The following is a 27,233-nucleotide window of genomic DNA, read 5'->3' on the forward strand; positions in this document are numbered from 1 at the left end:
CCAGCTACTTGGGAGGCTGAGGCAAGAGAATCACTTAAGCCCAAGAGTTGGAGGTTGCTGTGAGCTGTGATGCCCTGGCACTCTACCCAGGGAGACATAGTGAGACTTTGTCTCAAAAAAAAAAAAAAATTATACATCACAATCAAGTAGGTTCCATCCCGGGGATGCAAGGCTGGTTTAACATAGGCAAGTCCATAAATATAATTCACCATATCAACAGAAGCAAAAACAAAGACCTTATTATCTTTTAAATAGATGCAGAAAAAGCATTCAATAAAATTCAGGTTCCTTTTCTAATTAGAACACTTAAGAATATAGGCATAGGTGACACATTTCTTAAACTGATTGAAGCCATCTACGACAAACCCACACCTAATATTATATGAATTGGGTAAAACTGAAAGCCTTTCCACTTAGAACTGGAACCAGACAAGGTTGTCCTCTATCGCCACTACTATTCAACATACTGTTAGAAGTTCTAGCCAATACAATGAGGCAAGAGAAGGAAATAAAGGGCATCCAACTGGTGGCAAAGGAGATCAAACTCTCTCTCTTTGCTGATGATATGATCTTATATTTAGAGAACCCTAAAGACTCAACCACAAGACTCCTGAAAGTCATCAAAAAATACAGTCATGTTTCAGGATATAAAACCAATGTCTACAAATCAGTAGCCTTTTTATATGCCAATAACAGCCAAGATGAGAAGCTAATCAAGGACACAATTCCCTTCACAGTAGCTTCAAAAAAGAAAAAAGAAATACCTAGGAATATACCTAATAAAAGAGGTGAATGATCTCTACAAAGAAAATTACAAAATCCTAAGAAAAGAAATAACAGAAGATATTAACAAATGTAAGAACATACCATGCTCATAGCTGGATAGCTGGGAAGAATCAACATTAAAATGTCTATATTTCCCAAAGCAATCTACAGGTTCAATGCAATCACCATTAAAATACCAACATCGGGCAGTGCCTGTGGTTCAAAGGAGTAGGGCGCCAGCCCCATATGCTGGAGGTGGCAGGTTCAAACCCAACCCCAGCCAAAAAACTGCAAAAAAAAAAAAAAAATACCAACATCATACATTCAAGATTTGGAAAAAATAATTCTCTGTTTTGTATGGAACCAGAAAAAAACCCATATAGCCAAGGCAATTCTTAGTAATAGAAAGAAAGCTGGGACATTACCCTACCAGACTTTGGCTATATTACAAGGCCATAGTGATCAAAACAGCATGGTATTGGCACAAAAATAGAGACTCAGCCATTTAGAACTGCATAGAAAATCATGAGATGAAGCGAACATCTTAGAGTCACCTGATCTTTGATAAACCAAACAAGAACATAGACGGGGGGGGGGGAAGAATCCCTATTCAAATAATGGTGCTCAGAGAACTGGATAGCCACATGTATAAGACTGAAACTGGACCCGCAGCTTTCACCACTTACAAAAATTGATTCAAGATGGAGAAAAGATTTAAATCTAAAGCATGAAACAATAAAAATCCTTGAAGAAAATGTGGGGAAAACACTTGAAGATATCAGCCTGGGGAAAAATTTTATGAAGACGACTTCCATGGCAATTGCAACAACAAAAATAAACAAATGGCACCTAATTAAAGTGAAAAGCTTCTGTACAACTAAGAAGACAACAACCAAACCAAATAGACAATCTTGAGTATGGGGAAAGATATTCCTGTATCATGAATCAGACAAAGGCTTAATAATTAAGATTTACAAAAAACTCAAATTAATCAATAAAAAAAGAGCCAACAATCCCATGTACCACTGGGCAAGAGACATGAATAGAACCTTCTCTAAGGAAGACAGACAAATGGCTAACAAACACATGAAAAAATGCTCATCTTCCTTAATCATCAAAGAAATGCAAATCAAACCACCTAACCTAAAATTAGCCCACATCACAAAGTCCCAAAGCTACAAATGCTGGTGTGGATGTGGAGAAAGGGGAACACTTTTTCACTGTTGCTGGGACAGCAAACTCATACAGCCTCTTTGGAAAAAAATACGAAGAATCCTCAAAGATCTCAAATTAGATTTCCTATTTGATTCCACAATCCCACTACTCAACATCTACCCAGAAGAAAAAAAATCATTTTACCATAAGAACATTTGCACTAGATAGTTTACTGCAGCTCAATTTATAATCACCAGGAGGTGGAAACAACCTAAATGCCTATCAACTCAGGAATGGATTAACAAATTGTAAAAAATAAAAAAATAAAAAAATAAAAAATGCTCGGTGTCTGTGGCTCAAGTGGCTAAGCGGCCAGCCACATACACCTAAGGTGGTAGGTTCGAATCCAGCCCGGGACCACCAAAACAACAATGACAGCTGCAACCAAAAAATAGCCGGGTGTTGTGGCAGGTGCCTGTGGTCCCAGCTACTTGGGAGGCTGAGGCAGGAGACTCGCTTGAGCCCAGGAGTTGGAGGTTGCTGTGAGCTATGATGCCATGGCACTCTACCCAGGGGGACAGCTTGAGGCTCGGTCTCAAAAATAAATAAATAAATAAATAAAATAAAAATAAAAAAAAACAAATTGTGGTATATGTGCACCATGGAATACTATTCAGCCATAAAAAGATGGTGACTTCACATCTTTTGTAATATCTTGGTTGGAGTTGAAACACATTTTTCTTAGTAAAGTATCACAAGAATGGAAAAACAAATATCCAATGTATTCAATACTAATATGAAGCCAGTAGATGATCTAATGCATGCCCAAATAGGAGAAAAACTCATTTTAATTCAAGTTGGGGGGAGGGGTAATGAGAGAGGGGGATGAGGTTAGGGTGTTCTCACTGGATGAACATGGGAAGTGGAGGGAGTTGGCACACCTTTTGTGGGGGGGACATAACATAAGATGAACTCTAACTAATAAAACCAAATATTTTGACCTGGTTGCTTGTATCCTCACATTAACCTAAAATAAATTAAAAATTAATTAATTAATCAATTAAAGCTAAAAAACTGCAATACTAAAACTCTGCTGGTATGGACTACAACTAGAAGATCCTTCCTTATTTCAAGAAATGGAAATATAATTCATCAAACTGGTCACATTTTGCTGCACGAGAACAGATATTTGACTCTACCCCCAAAGTATAAACCCACTAGCGCAGTGGTTCTCAACCTTCCTAATGCCGCAGCACTTTAATACAGTTCCTGTGGGTCACAACCCACAGGTTGAGAACCGCTGCACTAGCATGAGCTTCTAAGGAAATATTAATACGGCACATTAATTTCAATAAAGGGAAAGACTATAACAAAACAAAAGTAACTCATTCTGCTCATTCCCTGAAATTAAAGTTTCGCTTTACATTTGTATTTGACAAACTCAATACAAATCCTAAAATTATCCAAAGTAGTTAGCTAACCAAATATCCAATTGGAATCATTAAAGGCTAATATATTCTTTTAAAGATAGTGCTTAGCACCAAGTTAAAAACAGATATACATTTACAACTTCTAGAAGCAGCATAAAACAGATACGAATGCAGAATATATAAATAAGCAAATAAACTGTATAGCAGAATCAAGAAATTATTGGCAGAAAAATAAAAATCAGATATATAAAGTAATCCCAAACGCCCATTAGAGAGGCTCTGCCATGGCAGGCTCAGAAGTGAATTAGCAAAGCCCAGTACCTTCCTGCTTCCCAGAGATCACTTCTGCCTGAGACTGTGAAAAGAGGAAGTCAAACTCCAGCGGTAAATCTTTCACTAAGTCAGCCAAGATAGCCAACTGCTTCCTGCAAGAAAGAACAAAAAAAATCCCAAAGTTAATCGTTAAGCTATCTTCTCATAAACTGCCTCAACTTGTCCTTTTATGACCCGACTGTTCATTCATATCATTCACTTGTCAAGCTCTGCTTCTTTTTGGTAACTCCTTTGATTTCAAAGGTTTAACATACCTCCAGGTATATAGCCACCTACATAAAAGACAATATGATAATAGTAATACTTCTCCTTTATGTAATATTATAATTCAAATAGTGTTAAAAGATGAGACCATGGTTCTGTGCCTCTCACAAGCTAAGTACAGATAAGCCACAGGAAATCGCAGCACAGTTTCACAATCTGTAATATAGATGCAATTATATTATTCCTAACTAAAGTGAGAAAAGATATTAAATTAAGGAACATAATCTTATCCTCAGATCTTACACAATACAGAAACAATACCTAATATTACCACACAAGAAGTACTGTTAGTTCCACAAGGTTTCTAAATATAATCCATTAAACAGCTAATAATTAACTATTTAATCTCCTTTTCCATATTTGAAGGGTTGATTTTTTTTTCTTTATAAAAATATTACCATTTGGGCTTGGTGCCCGGCCATATACACCTGGGCTGGTGGGTCTGAACCCAGCCCAGGCCTGCCAAACAACAATGACAACTACAACCAAAAAATAGCCGGGAGTTGTGGCAGGCACCCTGTGGCCCCAGACACTTGGGAGACTAAGGCAAGAGAATCGCTTAAGCAGAAGAGTTAGAGGTTGCTGTGATCTGTGACACCACAGTACTCTACCAGGGGTGATATGGTGAGACTCTGTCTCAAAAAAATAAAAATAAAAATAAAAAAATAAAAATATCACCATTTGAAAACCCCAGATTAGGATCAAAATCCAAAGGACATAACAACATTTCTTATTTGGGGATAACACTTGAAATTTGTTATCTATAATGTCGTCCTCTTTCCTCTGACATTTCAAGTATGTTGTCAATATCAGACAAAGAAAAGCAAAGAAACGAACCTGGAGTACAAATATAAATGTAGAGAAAATGTTAGTCAAAAACAAGACCACTCGGATCAGGAGTGACTGCTTAAGGAGAGACCACTCGCTTAAGCCCAGGAGTTAGAGATTGCAGTGAAGTATGATGATGCCACTACACTCAAGCCTCGGTGACAGAGTGAGACTCTGCCACAAGGAAATTAATAAACAAATAAGACCAATTATCTTGGATTTTTAAAATTATTCATTACAAAAATACTCTACTAGGTAGTTGTCAGCATGACTTAGCGAAGAATGTTTTTAGCATGTAAAAGCCAAGAACTACATTTGTAATAATATAATCTTCCAATTGAATGTCAAGTACAGTTTCTAAAAAAGTACATTGTTGTACATAATAAATTCTTGCAATAAGAATTTCAATGGAGAACAAGAGGGGCTATTATTCCCTCCCTATTGTGGGTCTGCTTCTAAGCTACCCCAAAAGAGGTCTTGTTGCTTTGGGTTACGAACGGGCATCAATATATGTTACAGTCTGGGATGTAAGTTACTAAAACAACCTTTCTAAAGGGCGGTTCAGGACCATGTTTCAAAATTTTAGATGTCTTTAACCTTTGATCCAGCTGTCACACTTTTACAAATTTATTCCAAGGAATCCTCCCGATTCCCTTTCTTATCAGATCTGAATACTGGTCTTGGTGGTTGTAAAAGGAAGAAAAGTAATACACTGAAGCTGACCTCACATTGTTGTAGTGTGGTATATATCATGTGGGCTAGTTTCAAACAAAGTTGAAAAAAAAAAAAAGAAAAAAAATTACAAATTTATTCCAAGGAAATCATCCAGAGAAGAATACAGAGAGAAATGCTGCAGCATTATTTGAAACAATGAAAGAACTAAAAATAACATAGTAATTAGATATATAATTTATGGCACAGCCATACAATGCAATACTATACAGATGTTAAAAGAAATGATCAGGGCAGCGCCTGTGGCTCAAGGAGTAGGACACCGGCCTCATATGCCAGGGGTGGTGGGTTGAAGCCCGGCCCCTGCCAAAACTGCAAAAAAAACAAAAAAAGAAAGAAATGAGGTCAAATGGGTACTCCTCAGCCATAAATAGTGAACCAACAGATTTTTCAAAACCCTGGGTGGCACTGGCGACCATTCTTCTAAGTGAAGTTTCACAAGAATGGAAAAACAAACACCATATGTACTCATTAATAAATTGGAACTAATCTATCAACCCCCATGAGCAAGCACATTCGGTAGTGAAAGTGAACACAGCAGAAAGAAAGGAGGTGGGAGGGGTAAATTCACACCTAACAGGTCCAGTGCACCCTGTATGTGTGAGAGGCACACTCATAACTTTGACTCAAAGAGTACACAAGCAATTCATGTAACTGAAACATCTGTACCCCATAGTATTCTGAAATATAAAAAATAACAACAAAAAAAGAATTGAGGTCAATTTATATCTATGTGCTGACATGAAAAGATGTCTAAAATATTTTGTGTAAAATATAATCCCATTTATGTTTAAAACTAAAACCCAAAAAACCTCTTAAACATTCTTCATTTTCTAAAATTCAATATTGTTTCTTTATTTTAAAACTTTAATGACAATAAATGTTGATAACTGTTGGAAGCTGGATGGTGGGTAAATGGGGATTTTATTGCACTGAGCTCTTTACTTTTACATACAGATATGCAAAATTTTCTAAAACAAAGATTATTCTTTTATTAGATACCTTATATTATCTTTGTAATTTTTATAAGTGCATTTCTTATAAAATTGAAGGGAGATGGAGGAAATAAAATCAGGTGATAGTAAATTCAAAATACAGTCCAGATGATTCAACTCTATTTTGAATATTACTCATAAATGCTAACAAATTAGCAAAGTGTTAATCATGTAAAACAGGTTCTTGTAGTGACAGTCACACTTACGTCAACAACTATCTTGGCCTTAGAAGCAGCAATGATTTCATAAGCCCAGAACAGATATATGCATCATTGAGAGAGGTGATCAAAAACAAGTTGAAAGAAGAAAATGCAAGTTTCTTTAAAAATTCTTAAAATATGGCTTGGTGCCTGTGGCTCAAGTGGCTAAGGCTCCAGCCACATACACCTAAGGTGGCAGGTTCGAATCCAGCCCGGGCCCGCCAAACAACAATGACGGCTGCAACCAAAAAAAATAGCCGGGCGTTGTGGCAGGGGCCTGTGGTCCCAGCTACTTAGGAGGCTAAGGCAGGAGACTTGCTTGAGCCCAGGAGTTGGAGGTTGCTGTGAGCTGTGATGCCACAGCACTCTACCCAGGGGGAATAGCTTGAGGCTCTGTCTCAAAATAAATAAATAAATAAATAATTTTTAAAAAATTCTTAAAATAAAATAAATATTAATATTCAGAGCCTCACACCGACAACTATCATCTTAGATAAATGGGGTGGAGCTACAGAGTGAGTTTTGTTTGGATGGAAGTTTCTTTAACAAACAGAGGAAATGCTAAATAGTGCCAGGAGGTGAGGCAACAGTCTTCCTTGCTCCTGACACACAAAAGGTAGCCAAACCACCAGTGGAGTTCCTCCGTCCAGCCCTGCTGTCAGCTCTGCCTTTTTGACCTCGAGTCAACTTTTTCTCTGGCCTTCCTCCCTTTTCTTTAGTTGTGAGACCTCAAAGGCCACTCAGTCTTTGTGATCTCCTGTGACATCTGCACTCTTCCCAGGGTTTCTAAAAATCAATGTCAATATTACCTATATCAAAAGCAAAAATTCTTTTAATTTAATTAATTAATTAATTTATTTTGAAACAGAGTCTCAAGCTGTCACCCTGGGTAGAGTACTGTGGTGTCATAGTTCACAGCAACCTCCAACTCCAGCTGAAGCAATCCTCTTGCCTCAATTTTTTTCTGTTTTTAGTAGAGAGGGTCTCACTTTCTGACTGGTCTCAAACTCATGAGCTCAAGCAATCCACCCACCTTGGCCTCCCAGAGTGTTAGGATTACAGGTGTGAGCCACCGCACCCCACACCAAAGCAAAAATTCTCAATTGTATACACAGTATGATTACAACTTTGGAGAAATTATATATAAATGGACAGAAAGGAATGCAACAAAATGACACAGTTTTAACAAGATAGTGGGATGATAAATTCTTGGTTATTTTTTTAAATTGAGACAGAGTTTCACTTTGTCAACCTTGGGAGAGTGCCGTAGCGTCATAGCTCACAGCAACCTCAAACTCTTAGGCTCAAGCGATTCTCTTGCCTCAGCCTCCCCAGTAGCTGGGACTACAGGCATCCACCACGATGCCTGGCTATTTTGTTTGTTTGTTTGTTTGCCTGTTTAGCAGGCCAGGGCCAGGTTTAAATCTACCAGCCTCAAAGCATGTGGCTAGAGCCCTAACCACTAAGTTACAGGCATCCAGCCGTATTGTAAGTTTTATTGTTTTTTTTTAATGAGGTAAGGTTATAGCAGTAACAGCTAAAGTTTGGTTTGAAAAATAAGTAAAAACAAAAGTTTTGAAAAAACAAAATATACGGGGAGATAAACAAAGAAATACAAGGCTTCTCATATTGACAAATGGCTATATAAGTAATCTGCTTCAGGACAGTAAGCCAGATAGTAAACCAGTAACTATGTGTCTCAATAGAAGGAAAGAAGGCCACTGAAAGAAGCATCGATGTGTAAGTCTGCCATTAGGAGTAGAGCCTTACGTGTATGACTGAGGGTTTTGCTGGGTTGTTATTTTAAGGAAAGAAAGTCTAAGTATAAAAATTAAACTCTGTAGGAAAAAAGACTGTTTACAAAGGAAAATACTTAAGCTAATAAAAAATACTAGATGCCTATGAGACTATGAACATTCCAGGAAGATGAATTCTAAATTTAAGATTGGCAACGGTCTTAATAATATGACATCAAGAGCACAAACAACAAAAACAAAAAATAAACAAATGGGAATTTATCAACCTAAAAAGCTTCTGCACAGCCAAAGAAACAATCAACAGAATGAAAAGGCAAGCTACAAGGGATAAAATATTTGCAAACCGTATAATTGATAGGGTGTTAGTCTTTAAGACATATAAGAAACTACTACAACTCAAATGCTAAGAAACTAATAACCTGGTTTAAAAATGGGCTAAGGGTGAGGCATGGCAGCTCATACATGTCATCTTAGCACTTTGGAAAACTGAGGCTGAAGGATCACTTGAGCTCACAAGTTCAAGGCTATAGTGGGCTATGATTGTACCACTACATTCCAGCCTGGGCAACAGAGTAAGACCCTGTCTCTAAAAAAATAAAAAGGCTAAGGACTTGAATAAACATGTCTCCAAAGATATACACATGACCAACAGGTATATGAATATTACTAGACCTCAGGGAAATGTAAGTCAAAACCACAATGAGATATTACTTCACACCTGTCAGGATGGCTGTTATCCAAAACACAAAAAACAAGTATTGGCAAGAAGTATGGAGAAATTGAAATCCCTGACTATTGTTGGTAGAAATGTAAAATGGTGCAGCAGTTATGGAAACAGAATAGAGGTTCCTCAAAAAATTAAAAACAGAACTATCATATATTCAGCAATCCTACTTCTGGCTGATTATCCAAAAGAATTGAAATCAGGATTTCAAAAAGATACTAGCAATCCCATGTACACTACAACATTGTTCACAATAGTTAAGAAGTGGAAACAACCTAAATGTCCATTAATTTTTGAAGGGGTAAGGAAATTGAGGGTATATGCAGACAATGGAATATTATTCATACTTAAAAAAAGAAGGAAAGTCTGCAATATATGACAGCCAGGATGAACACTGAGGACAGTTTGCTAAAAGAAATCAATGGGCGTAACATTTCAGTTAAGCAAGATGAATAAGCTCTGAAGACCTGCTTGCTATAACAACATTGTACACGTAGTCTACAGTAACGTATTATGCACTTAAAAACTTGTTAATGGGGTAGATCTCATTTAAGTCTTCTTACGGAGCTCATTCCTACCTCACGCCCAAAGTAAGTGTAGAGGGATCAGAGAAGTGTTAAAGGAGGGAAATCACAAACAAGGAAGCGTCTGCCCTAACTACGGCCTCTTTCTCCTTTTCCCCCTCCTCCTCCTCTTAGACAGGAAGAGGGATCAGGTCGAAAGATGTTTGGCTGAACTGCTGAAGTCAAGTGGAAAAGACTTCATTGCCTAGGGCTGAGAAAAGTGGTGTAAAGCAATGGAGATGGATCTTTGCAGAAGGAGCAAGAGGGCGGCATTCCCCAGTTATCCCAGGGACCCAGGCAGAGTTATAGGGAAGGCAGTGCTCTTACTAGAGCTCTCCCGTTAGCCCCTAGCTATCACGGTCCTTGGGTGACTCTTCTAACTATGTTTCTGTAATTATGTTCTCTCTCTTAATGCCTCATAATCCAATTTTATCACCATCACCACCACTTCCAACTCTCAATCCAAACTAAGAATCACTATAGTTTTCAGGTAGATATTAATCCCAAAGAAGCAAATTATATGAATAACTGTTCAATAACTTGGGTAAAGGCGTGGCTCTGCCCTATTTCTGGGCAAAGAATCTTTTAGCAATATTTGGGAACTCGGCCTGGTACACCAATACCCCACCTCCAGACCAGGGAACCACAGAGAACAATGTGTAGCATAGGCCTTTCAATACCGTCTGTTTTCCTATTTCTCAGACCCTGCTCCTCACCTCTCAGGGAGAAGCCTCATGCCCGCTGTGCACAGGATATAAAGGGGGGTCTCCTTATGCTTCTTCACAGGCACGTGAGCAGCAGCAAAGCTCAGCAGAGGACGAAGGTAATCACTGGCATGTTCTGGAGTATCCGCCATTGCAGAGATTCCTTAAGTAAAATAAAACACTTTCTTTAAAAAGCACATCACTTAAGACTCAGAAAATTGATACCCCATAAGGTTCTGCTTAAGATTCTAAACATTTGGGAGAAAGTGAGGTGATAAAAATGAGATATTCTTCCCATTACTTAGGCTCTCAAGAAGAAAAGGCGGGCACAATGGCTCACACCTATAATCCTAGCACTCTGGGAGGTCAAAGCAGGAAGGTTGCTTAAACTTAGGAGTTTGAGACCAGCCTGAGCAAGAGTGAGACCCTGACTCTACTAAAAATGAAAAACTGAGGCAAGAGGATAGCTTGAGCCCAAGAGTTTGAGGTTACTGTGACCTATGATGCCATGGCACTCTACCAAGGGCGACAAACTGAGACTCTGTCTCAATAAATAAATAAATAAATAAGAAGAAAACGGTAACTTTTCTTCTTCCTCTTTTCTCTCCTCTCTCATGCCTACAGCAGATAAAAGAGATTGACAATAAAATATATTCTGGTTGGTACCTGGTTTGATTTTTTTAACCACTGGTTGGCTGTTGCGGTCTCTCATCTGTTTGATGTCCAGCAAGTCATGGGGGTTCCCATTATGTCTTGGCCAGAAATAAACAAAAATCCGGGAGCCACTGCTGCCACAGTCCACAACAAGTCCATAATTCAGATTTGGGTCTTCAGTGTCAGTAGCTTCCAGCTCCCCTACTCGGGCCAAATACCTAAGGCAAGCAAAAAGAAAAGTCAGTGCTAAGCAGTCAGGTCCACAAAAGGCCCCCTCACTTACTTCTTTTGTTAATGAGTCTTCATTAAGTGCCTCCAAGAGCCAAGCCCACAGGACTACATGTCCTGACAAAGGAATGAAACAATATTGACCAGACTTGCTGATGTACACCAGGAGCAGCTGGTTTGCTTTGCCTAGAGGCATCTGAAATTAGATGACTAAAAGACACCCCACTCTTAGGTGTAGTTCTGAAGTCAACTGGAGTAGCAAATCTTTTACCAAGCATTAAAAAGCTTTTAGGCCTGAATAAGTAACTGGTTTTTGTTGTAAATCACTTAAGTTTGGGGGTGGTTTGTCATGCATACTAGATAAATAAAATAATCTTAATTATTTCTTTTCTTTCTATCCTTCTGTATAGATGCACAAGAATACTGTGGAAAGGTTTACCACTTAATGTGAGTTTCTAGGTGTTGATATTTTTTGTCATGCATTTTGCATTTTGCTTTGTACTTATATTGCTAGAATTATATTAGTTAAAAATGTATTTCATAAAAACAGTATTTTTTTCTATAATCTTTTAAGATATTTTGTAAATACAAAGAGAATATTTATAAAATGTGTATAGGGTATTAAAAAAAAAATAATAAAACAAATGGCTGTATATCCACTACAAAGTTAAAAAATAAAATATTAGGCCAGGTGTGGTGGCTCACACACCTAGCACTCTGGGAGGCTGAGGCGGATAGACTGCTTGAGCTCAAGAGTTCAAGATCAGCCTATGCAACAGTGAGATCCTAACTCTACTGAAAATAGAAAAATTAGCTGGGTGTCTTGGTAAATGCCTGTAATCCTAGCTACTCGGGAGGCTGAGGCAAGAGTATTGCTGGAGCCCAAGAGTTTGAAGTTATTGTGGCTATGACGATGCCAGGGCACTCTACCTAAGGTGAGACTCTACCTCAAGAAATAAATAAATAAATAAGTAAAATAGTGTACTATTTAAAAAAAAAAAAAAAAAGGAAAAAGAATTGCCTGGATAAGGTGGCTCATGCTTGTATTCCCAGCACTCTGGGAGGCCGAGATAGGAAGAGCCCTTGAGCTCAGGAATCTGAGCCCAGCCTGAGCAACAGCAAGAACACTCCCAGGCTCTAGAACATGAGCATTTCTTGGAATTTTTTTCAGATTCTCATTCAAAGATATCTGGCTGACAGCAGAAAATGAAACAAGTAAAGGTATTACCATCAAACGCACTAAGATTTGAGTCTAGACTCTATCACTTTCTGTGCTGTGTGACCTTCGGCAAGTTACTTAACTTCTCCTAGACGCTGTAAAATGAGGAGAGTTGAAGAGTGTCTAACCTCAGATGACTTATGCCAAGCAATTAGCAGCACTATGCTGTGCTACTGCTCTGGTTGTTTGCAGAATAATTACAGGTAGAGCAAAAACGACGACACTCTGGAGAAAAGGCCTGAAAAATCCAGAGAAAAGAGGGCTAAGGGTTGGTAAAATGCTTCTGAACACAGAGGCTCTAATTAATAACAATGTGTCCTGAGAACTTGAGGGCCTGAGAAGTACAAATAACAGTGATTTCTCTTCAATGGCTTCACGTGAAAAGGAGCTCAGTGAGAATGGCTTCTTATCCAGAAAAGGAAAACTCTTTATTTGGCACTGAAAGTACATACTGCATGGTAGATATTAACATTTTGTCTTCAAAATTCTTTTATATTTGAATAAGTATTACTACAGATTGTCTATCTACAGCTTTACTCTCAGATGATTTATTTAGATAATTACTACAATTATTACAATTACTACAATTGTCTAAATAAATTATTATAATTGTCTAAATAAATCATATGAGAGTAAAGCTGTAATTTTTTTCAGCTTTAGTACTGTGGCTATCACCTGCCTTACTCATACAATATCATCTAGAGCAATGATTCTCAACCTTCCTAATGCCATGGCCCTTTAATACAGTTTCTGTGGGTTTCAACACACAGGTTGAGAACCACTGGTCTAGAGCTAACTCCTAGAACCCCAAGCCATAACATAGCACCCCTCAGAACCAGGTTTTATGAAGCTTGAAGCTAAAACAATTTGGGGAGTCTTCTTTTAAAAACAAGAATCAACAACAGAAGTACAAAAGAGGTCGTGCAAGTGAGAGGCGTTAAGGTGTGGGCATCATTAGTTCCAGTCCACCTCCGATCAGAACAATAAGCCACATGTCACACTCAGGCCAATCTAGCCAGTGCTTATTCATGACATCATATTGTTACACAGACCACAGAGTTCCTTATTTTGGGCAGAAAAGCAAACTTGATGAAAAGAAGAGCATTTAGAAATAGTCTTGAAATCAAAAAGTAGACCTGAGTACCTTTCCTATTCTACAACGCAAAATGCCTTTTTTAAAAAAAGAAAGAAACATGCATTTGAGCTTCAGTATAATGCTGTAAGTTATTACACAGGGTAGGGTGAAGTAGAATTTCTTTCTACATTAGAGATCTGGTCCACAACAATGTAAATAAATACTACTGACTGTACACTTACAAATGGTTGAGATGGTAAATTCTATGTTGTATGTTTTGAACCACAATTTAAAAAAATTAATAACATCTATATTAATAATTAGTAACATCATTATTACAAAAAGTTATACCCTCATAGATGCCCTAAAAGGGTAACCACAGCTGTCGCACAACCTTTCCTCTTTAACATCCATCAGCTTCTCTACCTATTCATTTCCCTTTTCCATCTCCTTTAACATGGCCTCCCAGTTCTTTTTTTTTTTTTTTTGAGACAGAGCCTCAAGCTATCCACCTAGGTAGAGTGCCATGGCTTCACAGCTCACAGCAACCTCCAACTCCTGGGCTCAAGGGAGTCTCCTGCCTCCGCCTCCCAAGTAGCTGGCACCACAGGTGCCTGCCACAACGCCCGGCTATTTTTTGGTTGCAGCCGCCATTGTTGTTTGGCGGGATCTGGGCTGGATTCCAACCTGCCACCTTAGGTGTATGTGGCTGGCGCCTTAGCCACTTGAGCACAGGCACTGAGCCGGCCTCCCAGTTCTTAAGGAGCCTCTACTCAACAATGCTGACACTTGTAATAAATCACAATGATTTGAAAAGGCCTCTTCCTTCTGTTCTAAAATGTAGAATGTCAATATTCTCTTTGTTTATATTTCAGTATAAGCCCTAAGATTTCTTTCATATTGTTTGCTCCATCTACACCATAAGTTTCTCAAGAACAGGTATCTTATCTGCAGTACTTCAATACTGTCACAGTGTTCGTCACATTTCTCTGCCCAAGACATAAATCAGTCAGTACTGATTGATTTGGTTCTAGCACTCACAAAACGGAGCTGTTGGTTCATTAATAACTCCTCTGGGCTTGGCGCCTGTGGCTCAAGTGGCTAAGGCGCCAGCCACCTACACCTAAGGTGGCGGGTTTAAATCCAGCCCGAGCCTGCCAAACAACGATGACTGCTGCAACCAAAAAACAGCTGGGCGTTGTAGTGGGCACCCGTAGTCCCAGCTACTTGGGAGGCTGAGGCAGGAGACTTGCTTGAGCTCAGGAGCTGGAGGTTGCTGTGAGCTGTGATACCACAGCACTCTACCCAGGAGGACAGCTTGAGGCTCTGTCTCAAAAAAAAAAAAAATTAATAAATAACTCCTCTGTGTCTTTGTGTAGCTAGATCCAAAATCAATTGGTTTCTTTCTTACAAAGTTTCGATGCTTTTCCAAACAAAGTATCCTGTTAACTCTTTCTGATTCCTGCCAAAATAAGCAACTTTATAGTTCTCATTTTGGTGCAACTCAGTGTTTCTTTCTCTTCCCTTAGAAGTCACCAAGTGGCTGGCTGAGGTAGCTCACTCAGGTGGCTCACTCCTGTAATCCTAGCACTCTGGGAGGCCGAGGTAGGTGGATTGCCTGAGCTCATGAATTCAAGACCAGCCTGAGCTAAAGCCAGACCCCCATCTCTAAAAATAGCTGGGCATTGTGGCAGGCGCCTGTAGTCCCAGCTACTTGGGAGACTGAGGCAAGAAGATCACTTGAATTCGAGAGTCTGAGGTTGCTGTGAGCAATGACACCATAGCACTCTACTGAGGGTGGCAAAAATACTGATGTCAGATCACAAGGGAGGAAGATAGTGCCAGATGGCATTTATGTCTTGCTCTCCAGCTGAGTCTTCGATCCCTCATTTCAGGCAGCAGAAAGTCTATTTTACTTATTTTGCAAACAAATGAGTAACTGAATAACAGCTTTCCCTCTGGGAAGTAACAGTATTACCTTTTTTCTAGAACTCTAACCTCTTAAGTTTATTTATTTATTTTTGAAACAGAATCTTACACTGTTACCCCAGTAGTGTCATCATAGCTCATAGCAAACTCAAACTCTTGGGCTCAAGAGGTCCTTCTGCCTCAGCCTCCCAAGTAGCTGGGGCTACAGGTGGCCACCACCACACTCAGCTAAGTTTTCTATTTCTAGTAGAGATAGGGTCTCACCCTTGGTCAGGCTTTTTACCCTTTTACCACCTAAAAGTATTCCCATCTAAACTCCTAACATGAATGTATCACCAGCCCTTTCCTGCATTTTTTTTTCATTTTTAACTTGGAGTCCTTGCCTTAGCCATCATGGTTAATTACTTGGCACTGCTGGATGCTCCTGCTTTGCTGATGCTGCACTGAGCTATTATCTAAAGAGGAGCTAAAACCCAAGAGAAAAGTTCTGAAAGCTTTGGTCTGTCACATCCACCTTCCCAAGAGAGGTCTGTTTCTCCATCATACATACACACTCCCATAGGCTGCACACACACCCTTCCTCCATTTGAGAAACATGATTTCCCTCAAGTCACTGCTGAGTCAATGAAAAGAAAGTTACCCAGAAATATATCACCCAAGGTAGAATTAGAAGACATTGGCTTTTCACTGCCTTTATCCTGACAATATTAACAGCATTAGAACTGTAACTGACCAAACCATTACCTAGCTTACAAAATCAACACTAATTATACCACTTTTAGAGTGTACACAGACCTCAGTGATGTACCAAACTGAATTAAAGTAGCCCCTGTCAATATAGGGCTACCAGCTCTTAGCTGAATGTCATCATATTCTTCAAGTCTGTTCAAGGATCAGAATGAAATATAATGACATTATAAAGTAGTTGCCCATAACTGATGATAGTAATACATGACCAGAGAAGTGTTCTGTCAGGTGATTACTCACCAGCTAACATGATTAGTCAGAACAGATGGAACATTTATAATTTAATGCCCTGCTTATAAACACCATGAACACCATTACAATGAAATAAATGAATAAATGTGAATAAATGCCTTCAATCTTACCAGCAAAAATCTCTGATTTTTCTAAGATATGTAAGATCTCTCGATTTCATTTGCATATCTTAATATTCATGAGCCTATAGTCCCAGCTACTTGGAAGGCTGAGGCAGGAGGATTGCTTGAGCCCAAGAATTGGTCATACTAGTTTTTCTATTTTTAGTAGAAAGAAGGTCTCACTCTTACTCAGGATGGTCTTGAACTTCTGAGCTCAGGAGATCCACCTGCCTTCGCCTCTCAGAGTGCTAGGATTATAGGCATGAGCCACCTCACCCAGCCCAAAAGAACTTTCTGATATAATGGATATATTCTCTATGTGTACCATCCAATATATCCATATGTGGTCACTGAACACCTGAAATGTGTCCAGTGCTAGTAAGGAACTGAAACTGAACTTTCTTTTTAATTTTAATTAATTTAAATTTAAATAACCACTTGTGGGTAATGGCTACCCTTTTGGATAATGCAGTATAGACACCCAATAATATTTGTTGGTAAGTGAACAGAAGAAGGAATAAACAAATGTAAAATATGTATTAAGTCTGAAGAAACTGTTAGAGCATGTCTCATAACATAGGGCAACACCAGATAAATAATTGATTGAAACACACATCTTTGTAACCTAACCATTTGTATCCTCATATTAATCTAAAATTTTTTAAAAAAGGAAAAAACATTAAAAGTAAACATCAAGGAAAAAAACAAAACACATCTAACACAAGTATTATCCATATAAACAGCTCAGCTCTGTGTGTATGTGTGTGTGTGTCTCAGGCAGGCATATGGGGGAAATCTTCATACCTTCAGCTTAAATGACCTATAAACCTAAAACTGCTCTAAGAAATAAAGTCTATTCAAAAAAATAAAAAATAAATAAAAGCAGGAAGGGGGAAAGGAGAAAGGAGGAGGATTGGCAGAAAGAGGGAGGGCATATAGCGGGATCTCACCTAATGTACACATTGTGAGGGTGTATGACATGCCCTGGGGGTGAGGGGCTCTTTTACAACTGGAACTTTACCCTGGAAGTAAGAGCAATGTAATCTAAAAAATTGTACCCTCACATTAACTTGAAATTAAAAAAAAACACAGCTAGGCCTGGCTTGGTGGCTCATGCCTATAATCCTAGCACTCTGGGAGGCTGAGGTGGGTGGATTGCCTGAGCTCACAGGTTTGAGACCAGCCTGAGCCAGAGTGAAACCTTGTCTGTAAAAAAAAAAGCAAGGCCTTGTGGCAGGTACCTGTAGTCTGAGCTATTTGGGAGGCTGAGGCAAGAGAATCACTTAAGCCCAAGAGTTGGAGGTTGCTATACGCTATGACAACACGGCAGTCTACTGAGGGCTACAAAGTGAGACTCTGTCTCAAGAAAAATCCCAAAACAAACAAAACAAAAAACACAGCTTTGGAGTCTATCCTTACCGATACCCCATGCTTTCTAAATTCACCTTTTCCTAAATTCCAATTCTGAGGCAAATCTCCTGCTTTCTCCTTCCAGAAGCAATATGGGTACAGGGTACATATCCCCAATAAAGAAAAAAAATGCAAGTCTTTAGGGGTTTTTTGTTTGTTTTTTGAGACAAAGTCTCACTTTGTCACCCTTGGTAGAACGATGCTTGGTGTCACAGCTTATAACAACCTCAAACTCCTGGGCTTAAGTGATTCTCTTGCCTCAGCCTCCCAAGTAGCCGGCTCTATAGGCACCCTCCACAACACCCGGCTATTTTTAGAGATGGGGTCTTGCTCTGGCTCAGGCTGGTCTTGAACTGGTGAGCTCAGGCAATCCACCTGCCTAGGCCTCCCAAGTGCTGGGATTACAGGCGTGAGCCACTGTGCCCAGCCTCAAGTCCTTAGTTTTGAAACTACTGAGGGAAAACTCACACACAGGCTTCTAACATCCTGGGTCACACCACCTCAGAATTCTACCAATGGCTAAAAAAAAATTGAATTAAAATATTATTAATACAAAATTAATTAAATTAAAACTTTGTAAACATTAGCTACTTTCATACATATTAAAATACAAAGAGGCAACATGCAAAAGAGACTATAATTTCTAACTAAAGAAACACTCATTTACAAGACCATAAAAGAATGAACGCATTGGCCAGGCACGGTGGTTCACACCTGTAATCCTAGCACTCTGGGAGGCCGAAGTGGGTGGATTGCTTGATCTCATGAGTTCAAGACTAGCCTGAACAAAAGTGAGACCCCATCTCTACTAAAAAGAAAAATAGAAAAACTGAGGCAAGAGGATCGCTTGAGTCCAAAAGTTGGAAGTTGCTGTATGTTATGATGCCATGGCACTGTACCCAGGGTGACAGCTTAAGACTAACTCAAAGAAAAAAAACATGAATGAATGCTTTGTTCCTCTGGGCACATTTTTCTGATCAAAGATTTCCAAACTTGTTCCCATCCAATTTATTCCTAATTTTCATATAATTTCATTGTACAAATTAGGTACAATTTAAGTAGAAAAAATGACTATGTCATATACGTATATAACATAAAAATCATAACCACGAGCACTTTTCTTATTATTTTAAAGCTGTTGTCCAAAGTCACAGACATTTCCATCAATTCCTAGTTATTTGTTTTATCATCAGCAAGTGCCACCATTACTTAAGGAGTAGCAGCTGCCACAAAAAAAATTATGAAAGCAAAATTTTAAATAGAATAATGCTACCCATTATTTTCATGTATATTTTCAGGGTACAAAGTGGAAGGAGAGAACAGAAAAATCATATTATTTCAAATAATAAGACTAACATTTGATTAGTTAGTCAATCCACATACCAGCTAGTCTCTTTAAGGAACCTGCCCAAGATCATCTAACAACTTGGGTGGGCTGATTTGATCTCTCCCCTATACCACAAGAAAGTTAGAGCAATGGTTTTCAACCCAGACTGCATATTAAAATTAACTCCATATTATTTGCATTTTATTAAAGGTCCCCAAGTGGCTTAGCACAGTGGTTCATGTCTATAATCCTAGTACTCCAGGAGGCCAAGGTGGGAGGGTTCCTTGAGCTCAGGAGTTTCAGATCAGCCTGAGCAAGAGCAAGAACCCTCTCTGCTAAAATAGAAAAGTTAGCCAAGAGTTATGGCAGGCAGCTGTAGTCCCACCTACTCAGGAGGCTGAGGCAAGAGGATTGCTTGAGCCCAAGAGTTTAAGGTTGCTGTAAGCTATGACGCCAAGGCACTCTACTAAAGGGCAACAAAGTGAGACTCTGTCTCCAAAAAAAAAGGAAATAAAAGAAAAGAAAAAGAAATTTTTTTTTTTGGCTGGGGCTAGGTTTGAACTCACCACCTCCGGCATATGGGGCCGGGGCCCTACTCCTTTGAGCCACAGGCACTGCCTAAGAAAAATAAATTTTTGCATTATTGAGTCTATTTTTTTTTTTTTTTGAGACAGTCTCACTTTATTGTCCTTGGTAGAGTATGGTGGTGTCATAGCTCACAGCAACCTCAAACTCTTAGGCTCAAACAATTCTCTTGCCTCAGCCTCCCAGGTAGCTGGGACTACAGGCGCCTGCCACAATGCCCAGCTATTTTTAGAGAGGAGGTCTCACTCTGGCTCAGGCTGTGAGCTCAAACCTGTGAGCTCCGCAATCCACCCGCCTTGGCCTCCCAGAGTGCTAGGATTACCAGTGTGAGCCACTGAGCCTGGCCTTGAGTCTATTTGTAATAAATTTCCTTTCTTCTGCCTCACTGCCAAGATACCAAGTATTACTAATTATTGTTATCTGTGGGCCTTTATATAAGGACACATCAGCATTCTAATTTGCTGTTATCTGCTATGTTCTGAGACAAGGAGAACCTGCTAATTATAACAACAGATATAATATAAAAGCAAATAGGTTTTATGTGAGAGCCTATCTTACCAATAAAGTACATGCGCCTTTAGTCCATGAACTTAGCGATAATCAAATTTGGTTACTCATGAGCCTCTTCTGATTAATTTCTGCTGGGTTTTTTTTTTGAGACAGTCTTACTGCATCACCCTCAGTAGAGTACGTGGTGTCACAGCTCACAGCAACCTCAAACTCTTGAGCTTAAGCAATTCTCTTGCCTCAGCCTCCCAAGTAGCTGGGACTATAGGCACCCCCCACAATGCCCAGCTATTTTTGTTGTTGTTGTTCTAATTGTTGTTTAGCAGGCCTGGGCCGGGTTCAAACCCACTAGCCTTGGTGTATGTGGCCAGTGCCCTAACCACTGAGCTATAGGCACTGAGCCCTTTTTTTTTTTTGACAGAGTCTTACTATGTTACCCTCAGTAGAGTGCTGTGGCATCACAGCTCTTCAAACTCTTGGGCTTAAGTGATTCTCTTGCCTCAGCCTCCGAGTAGCTGTGATTACAGGCACCCACTACAATACCTGGCTATTTTTTGGTTGCAGATGTCATTGTTGTTTAACAGGCCCTGGCCAGGCTTGAACCTACCGGCTTTGGTGTATGTGGCTGGCACCCTACTCACTGAGCTATAGGCACCGAGCCAATTTTTGATTTTTTTTTTGTTTGTTTGTTTGTTTGTTTTGGAGAGTCTCAATTTGGTGCCCAGGCTAGAGTGCTATGGCCTCAGCCTAGCTCACAGCAATCTCAAACTCCTGGGCTCAAGCAATCCTCCTGCTTCAGCCTTTGGAGTAGCTGGGACTACAGGCATGCACCACTCCACCTGGCTAAGTTTTCTATTTTTAGTAGAGATGGATCTCACTTTGCTCAGGCTGGTCTTGAACGCCTGAGCTCAAGCAAACCTCCTGCCTTGGCCTCCCAGAGTGCTAGGATTACAGGTGTGAGCCACTGTACCCAATGGCCTAACTGTTCTTAATTCTTAACTTTATACAGCTCATGATTCTTTTATTCCCGATTTTACACAACTATGCATAAACTATTATCTCACTGATAAATAATTATTCCTTTATGTCTGCCTCCCTGGCTAGATTATGAAATCCGCGAGTTCAGGGGCCACGTTTCAGTCATCTTTGTACCCAATGCCTATCACACAGAAAGCTATCAACAAATGTTTGCTTCCTAAATGACTCATGGAAGCTGCCATGAGTGAAGTTTAATGATCTATGGCAATTTGTAGCAATATATACAAAGTTTTTCATTAGTCTGGGCGCAGTCGCTCACACCGATAATCCTAGCACTCTGGGAGGCCAAGGCAGGTGGATTGCTTGAGCTCATGAGTTTGACACTGGCCTGAGCAAAAGCAAAACCCCATCTCTACTAAAAAAGAAAAACTGAGGCAAGAAGATCACTTGAGCCCAAGAGTTGGAGGTTACTGTGAACAACGACAGCGTGGCACTCTACCCAGGGTGGACAGCTTGAGACTCTGTCTCAAAAAAAAACAAAACAAAATAAAACAAAACTTTTCATTAAATAACAATGAGCTATGAGCATTACAGAGTGTTAGGACTTTGGTAAGGTCCCCAAAGGGTACAATTAATTTGTACATTCCTCAACTCTGTGGCTAACTTGTTTTAATTAATTCAAACCGCAAGTATTTATTGGATCTGGTCACTTGAGGTACAGATAATAGTCAAGAAATACAGTTCACTAAGCCTCCCACATAACACTCAAATGTTTTTGGTTCTCTACATTTTCATAGAAGTCACTGAAGTTTAGGCCACAATCACCTCTCAACTGAAGTACAGATAGTCCCCAGCTTACAGTGGTACACCTTACAACTTTTAAAGTTTCTGGCCTGAAAGTGATGAACATTCAGTAGAAACTTTACTTTGAGTAGAGATATGACCATTTTGTTTTTTGCTTTCAGTATAATAGTCAGTAAATTACATAAGACAGTCAACACATTATAAAATAGGCTTTGTGTTAGATGATTTTGGCTAACAGCAGGTTACGTTAAGTGTTCTGATCACCTTTAAGGTAGGCCACCTTAAGGTAAGCTAGATATTTGGTAGATCAGGTATATGAAATGCATTTTCAACTCTTTACAGGCTGTTCATGCCAAATGAACATCTTGTATTGAACTCCTAAAGGCGGAGTTCACAGTCAGAAGGTTAAAGATGATGCACCACTGTCTTTTGGCTTGCGTTTTTTTCTGAACCAATGTCTGCTGTCATTTTAATTTTTGTTCTCTCTGTACATGTGTCTTTTTCCTCTGTTTTTAAGTTTTCTCTTTATCACAGGTGTTAAGCAATTTGATTATGACGTGCTTTGGTATAGTTTTCTACACGATTCTTGAGCTTTTGATTTGTTTATTCTTGGATCTATGGATTTCTAGTTTTCTTATTATTTACTTTTTAATTAAAAAAAAATTTAAGAGATGGAGTCTTGCTCTGTTACTCCACAGTGCCCGGCTATTTTTAGAGATGGGGTGTCACTCTAGCTCAGAGATGGTCTCGAACTCATGAGCTCAGGAAATCCGCCTGCCTCAGCCTGACTTTTTTTGTTCTTCTTTGGTGTCTCATACTTTGGAAAAGTATACAGAGACCTTTTTTTTTTTTTATTTTTGCTAATCAGCTTTCACTAGTGTATAAGCATTTAATATGTGCCCAAGACAACTCTTATTCTTCCAATGTGTGGCAGAGAGAAAAAAGGTTGACACCCCTGCGTAAACATTTCTTTCAAAAGGAAAGCAAAATAAAGGTTTTTTCAATCCCCAGCACCAGTGGCTCATACCTAAAATCCTAGCATTCACACCTAAAATCCCAGCACTCACAACTAAAATTCTAATACTCTGGGAGGCTGAAGCAGGAGGATTGCTGAAAGCCAGGAGTTTGACAACAGCTTAAGCAAAAGCAAGACCCTATTTCTACTAAAAATAGAGAAAGTAGTCAGTTGTGGTGGCCTGTACACCTGTACTCCCAGCTACTCAGGAAGCTGAGGCAGAAGAATCACTTGATCCCAGGAATTAGAAGTTGTAGTAAGCTATGACGGTACCACTACACTCTAACCTCAGCAACACACATACATAAACAACCAAAACAACTTTTTCAGTCATACAAAAGTTGGAAGAATTTATCATCTATGGACTTGTACTACTAGAAAGGTCAAAGAACATTTTTTAAGTAAAAGGAAATAATACCAGATAGAAATATTATGACTCTATACAAAGGAATAAAAATGTTAAGAAATGGTAAATATATGGGTAAATATACAAGCCTTCTTTTTTTTTGAAACAGAGTCTCACTTTGTCGCCCTTGTAGAGTGCCATGGTGCCTTTTTGCTTATTTTTAAAATCTCTTGAAAAGATAATTGACTAAAGCAGAAATAATATAAGTTTATAACATATGTAGAAATAAAATGTATGACAAAAGCACAAAGACCAAGGGGAAGAGAAGAATGACAATAATGAAAGTATTCTGTTGTTAGATTATTTTTCTTTTTTTGAGACAGGGTCTTACTCTGTTGCCCAGCTTAGAGAGCAGTGGTGCCATCATCGCTCCCTGCGGCCTCCAACTCCCAGGCTCGAGCAATCCTCCTGCCTCAGCCTCCTGAATAGCTGGGACTATAGGTGAATACCATCACGACTGGCTAATCTTTCTATTTTATGTAGAGAAAGGGTCTTGCTTTTGCTTAAGCTGGTGTCAAACTCCTGGCCTCAAGCATTCCTCCTGCCTCAGCCTCCCAGAGTGCTAGGATTTTAGATGTGAGTGAGTTCAATCAAATTGAACAACACCAAAATGGGGGCTTAATGTAATAAAATGACATGCAATTTTACTAATAGAAATACAATATGCCCCAAAGGAGTCAAAGGTGGTAGTGTGTTAAATAGCTAATTAAAATATTTATGACTTCAGTGCCAAGTCTGATCAGAATGATCTAAAGCTGACTCACCTTTCATATTGCTTATCTCGTGGTAATGAAGCACCCCAATGTCGAAAGTCCGTGATTAACAAAAGTAAAAAGAGACATGATATGAAGAAGAGTCCCAGGAGTGCCACTCGCTGACGAGGAAATGGGCTTACTGTAGGCAGAGTGAAGTACCACGAGGCTGGACAGAGGTAGGAAAAACTGATCCTGAAATGAAACAAACATTAGTAAGTCTGAAAAGTATCTATAATTGAGCACTTAAAAATGTTTTTTTTAATTAGATAAAAGACCTTCTAATAATGACAAAAATTTATGTCAACAAAAGTCTAAATGTTCTTTTAGTCTCAATTTCTTTAATTAACTTATTTTTTAACAGACAGGTCTCACTGTCACCCAGGCTGGAATGCAACGGCATGATATAGCTCAGTACAGCATTGAATTTCTGGGCTCAAGGGATCTTCCTGCCTTAGTCTCCCAAGTAGCTAAAAATACCGGCATATGCCACCATGCCCAGATAATCTTTAAATTTTGTCTTTGACAGATGGGGTCTCACTGTGTTGCTTAGGCAGGTCTTGAACTCCTGGCTTCAACAGATTCTCCCACTGAGCCTCCCAAAGTGCTGAGAGTATAGGGGTGAGCCATCACAGCAGGTCTTAGGCTCAAATTTTAGAAAAGGACCTATATGGTTCATGGACTTTCTAGTATGTATTCTACTTCTACTCTTTTTCCAAACACTGCACTTTTAAGTACAAATCAAAGACAGAATCTCATCTTAATGAAAAGACCCCATCTCCCCAGGCAACCTAATAACATCGAAGAATCAATTGCAAGGCCCACCAAGAACGCCATCAAAAAACCAGATGGTCTGGCTCAGTGCCTGTAGCTCAGCATTTAGGGTGCTGGTCACATACACCGCAGCTGGTGGGTTCAAACCCAGCCTGGGCCTGCTAAACAACAATGACAACTACAACAACAAAATAGCCGGGCACTGTGGTGGGAGCCTGTAGTCCCAGCTACTTGGGAGGTTGAGGCAAGAGAATCACTCTTATACCCAAGAGTTTGAGGTGGCTGTGAGCTGTGACACCACAGCACTCTACTGAAGGCAAAATAGTGAGACTCTGTCTCAAAAACAAAAAAACAAAAAAAAACTAGATGGTCAGAAAATTTATTCAACTGATATTTAAAAAATATTTTAAAAGATTAAATATGCATGTGGTAAAAAACCAAATGGAATAATTTAAAAGGATATACTGTGGAGCAAAAAGTGAAACTTTTGCCCTGACCACCTTATTCCTCTCAGGGGCAACCAGAGCTACCCAGTTTCCATATACTTTTCCAGGGATATTCTTTGGATACACAAGCATAAATATACAGCAATATATACAACAATATATCTGTGTGTGTTTCCATTTCCCTGGTTTTACACAAATGGCAGTACTCCATAGCTTCTGTTCTGCATCTACCCTTCACTCTGTTTGACAACTGTCCCATATTGGTACATGTAGATCTACGTTTATCTTTCTTAAAAGCTTCAGAATATTAGAACGTATGCTTAAGTGTACTCAGCTGTGAAACTCACCTTCTGTATTGACTTAAAGTACCTCAGTCTATTTGCTTTTAAAGTTCATTGCAAAAAAAAGAAAAAAAAAAAACTTTGGATAAGGGAAAACTCATTCATGTCCCTGGGGTTGTCGGCTGGAAACTATTACCATATGTGCCTTCAAAAGAATAAAACTCTGGTGGCCTTGCATCCACCAGACCCCTTGGAGATGATGCAAAGTTCAGCCCCAAGGCAAATCTCGCTTGTAACAGCCTCCCAGGGCTCCCAACATGCCAGCCATCCACCACAGAGCCCTTCGCTGGAGAGAAGGCCTGCAGCCTTACCTAGCCATGGGGTCCCTTCAGTGGTCTCAACGCTTGTCACCTCCTTTTCCTTTTGCCCTGAGACGGTGGCCTCCTTGTCCCAGGCATCTCCTGAACCTGCAGCCTGTAAAGAGTTGTTTGGGTTTCAGGCTTTCCTCCAGCAGTGTCCACGAGACCAGACCTCCACGAGAATTCCACAGCTCCCACTCACTCCCGGGCTCCCTCTCTAGATGTGTCCACTCGTTCCTCAGGCCCAGAGACCCTACCCGGGCATCCGGCGAGCGGGGCGTTTTCGTGGGCCAGCTCCGTCCTCCAGGGTCTGGCAGTCCCCAAGTGGCAGGAGTGGGGGGCTTCCTCTCACTGTTCCTCTCGGTTCTGCAGCCCTCTCCTGCTCACACTCGAGATGTAGCGGCCCGCCGGCTCCCTCAGCACCGCTCCGCGGGATCCAGAGCAGCTGCCGGAGGCCTTTAGCTAGCCGGAAGGAGGTCCCTCACCAGCAGCGGCGCCACGTCCCCAAGGAAACCACAGGGAGCCAATGACTGACAGGAGACCCGCTGAAAGTGTCCCGCCTTCCCCGAGCCGGAGCCGCAGGCGAACCAGCTCAGTCGGCAGCACGTCGGTCTGCTAGATGGCCAATCCCCAAGAGCGCTCCTCCTCTAAAGCCCGCCCCCGTTTTTGAGCCGCGCCCAATCGGAAAGGCACAGTGCCAAGCTCCTCCGCCCCACCCAAACATACCACGCACACAACACTCACACTCACACAAGGGCCGGCGGCGAGCGCCGATTTAAGTCTTTCTGTGAGTTGTGCTGTGCTGCTGTGAGCCAGCTGCCCTCGCCACGGTTGCCTCTGGGACAGGGCAGCTCTGGTGCATGGGTCTCGAAGTATTCGCAACAGTGCATCTCTTCCCTACAACCTATTGGAGGTTTCGTACCCATCAACTCTC

General features: G+C 40.1%; 1 protein-coding gene and 1 non-coding gene across 2 annotated transcripts in view; one reads left to right on the forward strand and one right to left on the reverse strand.

Moving 5' to 3' along the window:
* Positions 1–26,635, reverse strand: part of ENTPD7 (ectonucleoside triphosphate diphosphohydrolase 7) — a 48,055-nt gene extending 21,420 nt beyond the window's left edge. Inside the window, exons 1-6 of the mRNA XM_003787273.2 lie at positions 26,557–26,635; positions 26,312–26,414; positions 24,452–24,634; positions 11,117–11,322; positions 10,463–10,613; positions 3,672–3,775 (exon numbers count right to left, since the gene is read on the reverse strand). Of these exons, the coding sequence (XP_003787321.1) occupies positions 3,672–3,775; positions 10,463–10,613; positions 11,117–11,322; positions 24,452–24,634; positions 26,312–26,319 (652 nt within the window). The 5' untranslated portion in view covers positions 26,320–26,414; positions 26,557–26,635. The remainder of the gene's footprint in view (positions 1–3,671; positions 3,776–10,462; positions 10,614–11,116; positions 11,323–24,451; positions 24,635–26,311; positions 26,415–26,556) is intronic.
* LOC111724339 lies at positions 5,415–5,549 on the forward strand. Its single transcript, XR_002772653.1, has one exon. It is a non-coding gene; the product is annotated as a small nucleolar RNA SNORA61 (small nucleolar RNA).
* Positions 26,636–27,233: the final 598 nt, after the last annotated feature.

This window comes from Otolemur garnettii, unplaced genomic scaffold, assembly GCF_000181295.1.
Source record: "Otolemur garnettii isolate 467f Iridium unplaced genomic scaffold, OtoGar3 scaffold00021, whole genome shotgun sequence".
Taxonomy (NCBI): domain Eukaryota; kingdom Metazoa; phylum Chordata; class Mammalia; order Primates; family Galagidae; genus Otolemur; species Otolemur garnettii.